At 39.6% G+C, this 9,064-nt stretch overlaps 1 protein-coding gene across 1 annotated transcript; it reads right to left on the bottom strand.

Annotated features, from left to right (window-relative positions):
- Positions 1-2,208: 2,208 nt before the first annotated feature.
- Positions 2,209-9,008, bottom strand: LOC118412543 (BRO1 domain-containing protein BROX-like). The gene is made up of 12 exons (XM_035815463.1): positions 8,838-9,008; positions 8,381-8,487; positions 8,020-8,116; positions 7,566-7,661; positions 7,243-7,315; positions 6,892-6,997; positions 6,590-6,679; positions 5,079-5,164; positions 4,816-4,897; positions 4,447-4,597; positions 3,989-4,148; positions 2,209-3,849 (listed from the first exon to the last, which is right to left on the bottom strand). Exons 1-12 carry the CDS (start codon positions 8,936-8,938, stop codon positions 3,754-3,756), a joined length of 1,245 nt encoding a protein of 414 aa, XP_035671356.1. The 5' UTR covers positions 8,939-9,008; the 3' UTR covers positions 2,209-3,753.
- Between the last annotated feature and the right edge of the window lie 56 nt (positions 9,009-9,064).

Raw genomic sequence — 9,064 nt, 5'->3', positions numbered from 1 at the left:
TATAAGAGTGTGGTACAGGTTTGAATTTGATTTCCTCCATGATGTCAGCACTGGGTAAACATTTCAAAGACTGAGTGATATTTTGTATGTGCAGTAATCGATACTAAACTTAATTAGAGTTGGAGTGATACTCCATTTTGGCACTTGGGCATATCAGATCTTGATAGCCTCAGAGGGCAAATAGCCTGGTATTCAGCCGTAATTATAGCTCCCGAGTCTCTTCTCTCCTCTTCGCTAATTACCAAATTTCGAATTTGCTAACAACACACAAGAGACTCGGGAGCTATAATTACGGCTGGATACCAGGCTAGAGGGCAAACAGATGGAGGGCAGATCTTGTTGCCAGTCATTACTGCAAATGAATTACAATAGGCTAAATATAGAGCAGGTTTGTTGATATATAGGTCAATTTGACTGTTGTTGCCAGTCATTACTGCAAATGAATTACAATAGGCTAAATATAGAGCAGGTTTGTTGATATATAGGTCAATTTGACTGAGACCAATGTAGGACATTGTGACGACTTGGCATTGGGTTACTGTAACAGTGGGGGGTTTAAGTAGTGCTAACTGGCCATGCCAAACGCCTGTCAGGCTTTTGGCTCAGTCATTTAGGCTACTGGTCTTGTGATCTGGAGGACCCGGGTTCGATTCCCGGGTCGGTCAGGATATTTGTATATATTGTTTATTTCTGTTCTACTCGCCCCTCTGACTTCTTACATTGGCGCCCAACGTGGCCCTGGTGGATAACAGGCCGGTGATGTGCCTGCCCACAGGGTGCTCGAACTTGGAGATTCGAGGACGAATCTTGAGAAGAAGAGGGGGAGTAGTGTAACAGTGGGGGGTTTAAGTAGTGCTAACTGGCCATGCCAAACGCCTGTCAGGCTTTTGGCTCAGTCATTTAGGCTACTGGTCTTGTGATCTGGAGGACCCGGGTTCGATTCCCGGGTCGGTCAGGATATTTGTATATATTGTTTATTTCTGTTCTACTCGCCCCTCTGACTTCTTACATTACTTTAAATGCATATAAGTTCGTGGGGATTTAATTTTGCCGCAGCGGGAAAAAGGACTATTCACGTTGGTTTTAAGTTTGCAGTAGTACCATGCAGTGATGCACTGTTTAGGCGCGATCTACACACAGTTTTTCCCGATATCGGCGAGCCTACTACCTCTCGCCGACAGCTTTTTTTCAGCGTCTAGATGCAACTACTATATCGCCACTACTATATCGGGAAAATTTCTCCCGAATGGTCCGGACCATTCGTAAGCCATCTAACGATACCTTACCGATACCTTAGCAGGGGTCCCCGACATGTTCCGCGCGCGTGTAGATGCTCCGCAAATTCGCGAAGCTCATTAGCATATAATGCGGGAACAGCGCGGGAGAGCAAGATGGCGGAGGGAAAAGCTGGGCGCTCCCGTTGCACATGGGGCCATGCAGAAACCGCCTTTCTTATAAGTGTATGGTCGTCGGAGGAGATCCCAAAAGGACGCGGGATTCCTTGGTACACCCCGGTGTACAGGCTCTCCACCCTCCGCCACAATCAGGGCAGCGAGAAAGAACGCTGCGTTCACTCTAGCCGGCCGCTGTCGTCTCTCCCTGTATCTCAATCGCCTCCTGCGCCCTACCCTTGCATGGCGTCTCATGTTTAAGATCACGCGCATGAGATACAGAAAGAACATTACCTGATTGATAACGAGTGGAAAAGCTACCGGCATTCCCGCCATTTTGAAATCCGCGGGATGTGTCACCAGAGGTCAAAAGGGGTCACGAATGTTCCGCGCCGCGGGTGTTCCGCGCTACCATTTGCAAAATGTGTTTAGATGCGCCCCGATATCGGCCCCGCCGATATCGGCGGATGCGGCTATATCGGGAAAAATGTCCGCGGTGGTAATGCCAAAACCGCTACCACAAAACCACTGCGAAAATTTCTGCATTTACAGTATTCCAGAAAAGTCAATCATCAATCAAAAATTGCTTCCATACTAGCTCTCTCACTCCCTGTAAAATCTATTTCATAGTTCATATATTGGCTCTATGAGTAAACGGCCAAAATTGGAACAGGAGTTCCTACATGCGCCAGAACTGTACTCTGCTCTACTTTTCATGACCTTTCATAACCAGAGCAACTTTTTTTAGTAATGTAGCAGCAAACAACAGGTGGAACACAGCTAATAGAGGAATCAAAAAATGCAATTGCAAGGCAACTCAAGGACGTATCAAGTTTATTGGTGGACCTTGCAATACAGACATTCATTACATATCAGAACAATATGTATGATACAGTACAAAGTCCATGTCTGCACCTTTCAGAGTGGATTTGGATTTTTTTTTCTCATTAAAACATACAGGGATCTATCTATTTATGAATGAATTTGATGATGAACATTTTTTACAGTTTTGCCAAGCCATTTCTACACATTTAATTGATTATGACATAGCGTTCCACTTAAATATAAAAACAACAATAGCAGTAGTTCTATTGTCATCTATCTGTATTTACAGGTTAAATACTGAAGTCACCTTTAATCACATTCTTGTATACAAAACAATGGGCAAACAGTGTACATGTGTCTCTTACACAAAAATCTAGAAAAAGGCCACAGTGCAAATAATAAAATCTATAATAAATGGAAAAACAAATCATCATATTAAAGTTCCATTATAAAGATTGAATAGGCCTGTCAACCTTACTTTTGATACCACACTCTGGGGACTTGTAAAAGAAATACCCATGTATGAGACTTTCACCTTTGGCTAAGCGCTCCACCTGTTATTACTAAAAGCCACCACAGTTTGGTGCCCCACCAGAATGTGGTTACAGTAGACTATCTATACCTCTATCATGTAATATGAATATACATATCAGCAGATATACATATATTTACAATAGATACATACCTAGTTCTACATTTTGAGCTGTAACTTTAGTGTAAGCATAGTTCTTGATGGAGTTTACTTGTGATTTTCGTTACAGTAAAAAAGTGTAAATGTCATCTTTAGAAAGTGATTCTAAAAATTTCCTGCTTGCATTTACATGTTTCATTCCTTCTCTTTATAGGTTACATACTTCTAGGTTTCTTGAGAAAAGGGAAAGTATGCTGCAAAACAATGAATAATCCATCCAAGGAGCCATGTACCTTCCTACAAAATATCACCAACTGACCAAGTGCCTAATGGTGACATCTTTCCATGTCTTCCCCTCACGACTTACTCCTGGTAAGTTCAGGAAAGGCATTTTGTACATGAACTTGTACACTTCCATGTACACTATTTTCACAACCTACATTCTTCTTTTTTATAGGAATAAAATAATACATGTAGTTGACCTCAACTAGTGGTAAGAACCTCTTAGCAAAGGAAAAATGGATATCCTTGAGGACTGCTTGTTATATTCCTGAACACAATAACAAAGCAATATTACATATAAAACTACATAGTTGACTTTAAGTTAAACTTAAACATTTAAGTAAGCAATATTGTATAAAGTTATTACTATGTTATTCAACAAAGCAGATACCAAACATGATGAATAATAAAGACTGAAAATATGCTTCATACCTACATTTAAAAAATGTTATACCATTATATATTGAGGAATTCAATATGAAGGCATCACATTTCTAGTCAATTCTGGATACAAAAGGTAGTATAGATTACTGAAGAATGGAGATAATGCAAAGTTCACCAAAATAGAAAATAGAAACCTTGTGTTGTAAATATTCAATCAATCTAAACCACAGGAAGGCAACCTTATGAGATCACACATCCACTGAAGGTTCCAGGTTCCTTGGTCGACTGATAAATGTCTGATTCCTTCACAGGTTTGACTTCCGGTTCTTTCTCACCCTGTAAAATAGCATCAAATAGTCTTTAGTTTCCAAATACCATCAGACAAAAACAAGGTGCGTATGTTTCTATACTACAGTCAAGAAAGAGAAATTGCCATTATGTGCAACAATCATGAATACTGTGACTACTGTCTCACCTTTTGTGCAGCAGGTGCCTTTGACAGGTCAAATGAATTGTAGATGTCAGCACTCCACAGTGGGTTGGGTGGAGGTAGCTGGAACTCCTCAGGGTTGGCCAGACCATAGGTGGCCTTCTTTTCCAGCTCTGGGACCTCAGGAGGTACCTTCTGGAAGTATCTACAAAACAAAGGGAACACGTTGAGTTGTTTGCAACAACATCCAGGTGACGTCAGGTATGCATCTGTCTTTTCTTTTAGATTCTACTTTTAACTTTTTAAAAAGTTCCCAATCATTGTATTTCCTGCCAATAAGGTACTGTCCAGTCCCTTCAGTCCAAAGGAGAGATGCTACATTTTGTAAAAATGCTAGCTTCAGCAAGGCACAGAGTGACATATAGTAACTAATAGTATAGTGGAACAGGATAAACTGTATTTTTATAAATGTGTCTAGACCTTGTCAAAGCAGGATTACTTACATGAAGCCATTCTCCCTTGTGCACTTGTCCAGAGTAACTTTCACCTGTTTCCCCAGTCTAATGAAAAAGATGTGCTGGTCTGGTCTGGCAGATGTTCCTGGGCCCTTGGAAGATGCATACTCCTTGCACAAGCTTTCAGCTTTTTCAAACACTACAGGTGGCAATGAAAAGGATACATTGTAGGTAAACAATGTCTTATGAACATTCAGCCCATGAGTACTCTGATGGCTGTAGTTTCAAAACAGACAATTCCTCAACGATAACCTTAACTTGAGTGATAATACAACTACATACACATCTACGTCAGCCTTTAGTCTAACTATTTGTAACACCAAGCTACTACATACATGTGACCAAGGGTCTACTCACACTTTTCACTCTCCTGTAAGGCTCTGATTGCCTCTCCACATTTGTCCTTTGCCAACAGTGCATCTCCATTGTAACAGTGTGCCTGGAAAATTCATAATTATAGGTAATTAAGAACCCATTATGTACTTCCAAAATAATTGTAATTCTGAATTGTAATGCATATCTCTTCCTCATCTGAATGTTAGTTGGATTACAACAGGAAAGAAACTCAACGGAAACTGTTAGCAACTTGTGTTTGTACATTAACAGAATGCTAGACTTACATGAGCCAAGTAGAATACACCCTTCAGTTGTAGATATTTCTGCCACTTTCCTACGCTTGCTGCATCAAGTTGGTCTAGTGAACCTCCTGTTGGCAACAGGTCAAATATAATGAGTTACAATTGTCAATATAAAAAGGAGATGCAACTAGAGTTCCACGAACACATACCTTTGCCAAATAAACCAGGTTTGTTATGTAGAATGATGTCTGTAGACATAAATGTGTTACTCATTATATTTTATTTCATATGCCTGGAGTTGGTTCATAACATTTTGCCATTGCTTATACAAATTAGATCCCTATTTACATACTATTTAATTGTATCAAGCATCACTTAAGCTGAACTGAACTGTTAATTTAAAAATTAGCTGTTAATTTGCATAACTAGTATCTCATTATGTAAGGTTTTACTTAGGCTATCTACATACCAAAAATCATGATGATCCGTCAACACGTTCATATTTTTTACTGATTATGCAAATGAGATCATCATCTGCATAATTAATATGAATTGATATTTCTGTTTTTTTCAGCTACATATGTGACAAGTTTGAAAGTCCTATAATGCAATGCAGTGGATTTACACATTTTCCTCATTAATTATGCAAATTAACCGTCGATTTGCATAATTAGAATGCCATCATGTAAGTCTTCCCTTTGGCTATCTACATACCAAAAATCATGACGATCCGTCAACGCGTTTATATTTTCTCATTAATTATGCAAATGAGACCGTCATTTGCATAATTAACATGCATTGATATTTCTCTCTTTCTCATCTATATATGTGACAAGTTTGAAAGTCCTATCATGAAATGCAGTGGATTTATAAACTTTCCTCATTAATTATGTAAATTAGTTCATGATTTGCATAATTAGTATTTCATAATGTACATTGTTACTTGGGCTATCTACATACCAAAAATCGTGATGATTCATCAACACGTTCTCGAGTTATTCTCGTCCAAAGTTTGAAAGGAAATCGGCGACTGCAGTTTCAAACAAGCCGCTAGGGGGTCTAAACTTATAGTACTTACTCTCGTCCCCAAGGGCTATCTACCACTAAAAAATCATAACCACGGCATGTCCAGAACACGAGATATACAAAATTGAGGTTCTGCTGCAGTACCTTAGCAAGCCGCTAGGGGGCCCATTATCGAACTTGACCTTCGTTTTCCCGACCCCTACCCACCTACCAAATATCATCGGGATCCATCCAAGGTTTCTCGAGTTATGCTGTTAACACACAGACAGACAGACTCACAAGCCTAAAACATAACCTTAGCCATTCTGGCAAAGGTAATAAAGGAACCCAAAATAGCTATGCTGAGTGATAACTTCAACTTCTGATATTTTGGCCAAGAGTGTACTTGCTCACACAATGCAGTGCTTAAATTAATACCACAAAATCAACTGCAAAAATAGTTGTGGCTAAAAAAAGTCTGGTTTGTTTCTTGCAGTGACACTAGTGACAGTATGAAGAAGAAGAAGTGTCAAACATGTGAAGCATACCTGCAGTGATGAAGAGTTGTGCTGTTTCGTAAGCCAGTGATGAGATGAGACCAGCACTGTGCTTCATCTCCACAGCTCGTGCCAGGGCCACTGCATGACAACATCAGGAAAGAACTACTATTTTGCTATCACACATAATATCAATGATAATAGTATTTTTACTCTTCATGATGATATTAAAAGCAAATGTAGTTTTTCAACGAAATTGCAGATATCTGCGGTCATGTTGGACTCTGAACCAGTTTGTTTCATTTTCAATTTTTTGTTCTTCCAAGTAAGTTTACTGTATTCTATGTGCTCACCTTCCTGTGCCTCTGCTGTAGACTGTTGAAAATAGGCTTCTACCACCTTCGGATCCAGGTCTGTGCCCTTCTCTGCTGTCTCCAAAAGTCTTCCAATGACTTGTTCCTATAGAATTACAAACATCTTTACATATACATGTATATGAAATCTTCCTCACTCACACAGCAAACTATCTGCATTTTATCTACCAACTGTATTTGTAGTTGCTTGATACTGATAGAGACAATGCAACATGACTGTCCTGATCACATCACTTGATAGAACACCAAGGGGAGATTGATAATTAGAAAGGTTCTGATCATACAACTAATAAGACCTTATATCCTATCTTTAAGACACAAATATCCTACCTTTACATTCTTAAAGATTCCAGCTGCTGTCCTTAGACATTTGTGCACCTCTTTTGCCTCATCCATAGATACTCTGTAAAAAGATGTAACACACTAACTGTTTAAGTGTCATGTCATTGTCAAACTATACTTGAATCAAGATCTACTAAGTTCCATGTTCAGGGTATCTTCATGTTATTATGGTTACTATAACAAGTTTAAGACCTGCAGGCTTCAACATACAATGGCAGGAGCCCACCTATGTACAGTTTGTCAACACATAAAATGGCTGGATATTCTGGACTTGTATATGAGGGACTGAGAGCAATATCTGCAATACTTACTCATCGCTGGCAGCTATCTTGGCTGCATGTTTCGTGTACCACAGTCCAATGTTCATTGCCATGGAGGCCAACTCAAACAAGGCATCTGCCTGGGTACTACACACCGGTGAACAACAGTTTTTAAGTTATGACAATTTGATAAATGCAATCATGTCAATACTAGTACTAGTACATGAATCACCTTTGATTAACTATTAAGGTTAACTTACATCACAGCACAATAAAAATCTTTTTTGTGCGACGGAGATTCACAATTGAATCAAATGAGGACCAGACCATAGCTTAGCTTACAGAATTTAACTAAGATAACGTTAGGTCTTTTCATCATTCATCAATAGTCTTTACAAAAAGTGGGCAGGAAACAGTTTTCTCTAATCCTGGGCAACAGCAATGACATTGCCTACTTACAGGACAAGAGTGGCACAAACTACAGGCAAGTAATGTGAGGACATACACAACAGCATTGCTCAGAACTGTGCTGGACCACTTGAACTTGACTGAGTGCCTCAACTTGCTCTCACCACTGTTGTCATCTAGGGCCTGTAGGAACCCTGGGAGTAAGATTTGGAAATAAGAATAAATAGAAGATTTGGGTGGACAAAAATAACAGAAAGCCCTGAAACTACATGAAAGAAAATTCCCAGGTAATAATTAATTCAGACCCACAACCAACAATCGTATCAAACCAAGATCGAACTTATAACATGTTACTGTCACTAGGATTATGCAGAGCTGAGAGAAGTAACTTCTGCTGGAAAATACTAAAATGTATTCAGTGAATTTTATTAATTTACAATAATATTTGCTGGGCATACCTTGCAACAGAGCAAAATAGTTGTCTGTTGTTGTCTTGACAACAGTAACATCCTTATTTGGATCACTCAGGAGTTCCAAGAGTTGTGCACGGATCATACGCAAGTCACTGAGAAAAAAGTATTAAGGGTGACTTTCAATAGTTGAAGGGTAAATTTCACAGTTAACTTACAATTACATAAAGCGTGTAAATAGCGGCGCAAGTCACTTGATCTCAACGTTGAACAACGTGGTTTAGTGACATTTTGAGGAATTTATTACAGCTGTCCGCCGTTCATTAAGCCTTGCGTGGAAGGCAGACAAATTTCAGAATAGATATTAAGCGTTTTAGGCTTGTCATGTCATGTCAAATCAGTTTTGATCGCCTTGGAAGGGGGAGGGGGGCAACAGAGCAAACAGTAACCACTGTCTGTCACCCCCGCAATATTACTGTACATACAGTATGATATAATTACAAACCTGCATATTTTCTGGGTCTGTGCGTTGGTACAGATTGGTCCAAGGGCGAATGATACAGGCGCAGTCGCCTTGATCGGATTCCTATGGAACCAATGCGCCATCTTTCTTGTACAAACATCTACGGAACCTTATGATCATGACGTAATCAACATATTTTTGGCAACGCCACAGTGAAGCTGGCCGGAAATTATCACAGTCGGCAGTCTTCAACGAAGTTCAAGTAGATG

Source organism: Branchiostoma floridae, chromosome 1 (genome assembly GCF_000003815.2).
Source record: "Branchiostoma floridae strain S238N-H82 chromosome 1, Bfl_VNyyK, whole genome shotgun sequence".
Lineage (NCBI taxonomy): Eukaryota > Metazoa > Chordata > Leptocardii > Amphioxiformes > Branchiostomatidae > Branchiostoma > Branchiostoma floridae.
The sequence above is the reverse complement of the archived record's forward strand: the minus strand, read 5'-3'. Positions and strand labels throughout refer to the sequence as shown.

Excerpts from the sequence above, each read along its gene's own strand:
- LOC118412543 (XM_035815463.1), bottom strand. The coding sequence starts at position 8,938 with ATGGCGCATTGGTTCCATAGGAATCCGATCAAGGCGACTGCGCCTGTA. Across the intron at positions 4,149-4,446 it reads ACAAGGGAGAATGGCTTCAT|ATACTTCCAGAAGGTACCTC; the intron begins GTAAGTAATCCT and ends TTTGTTTTGTAG. Across the intron at positions 3,850-3,988 it reads AGGCACCTGCTGCACAAAAG|GGTGAGAAAGAACCGGAAGT; the intron begins GTGAGACAGTAG and ends GCTATTTTACAG.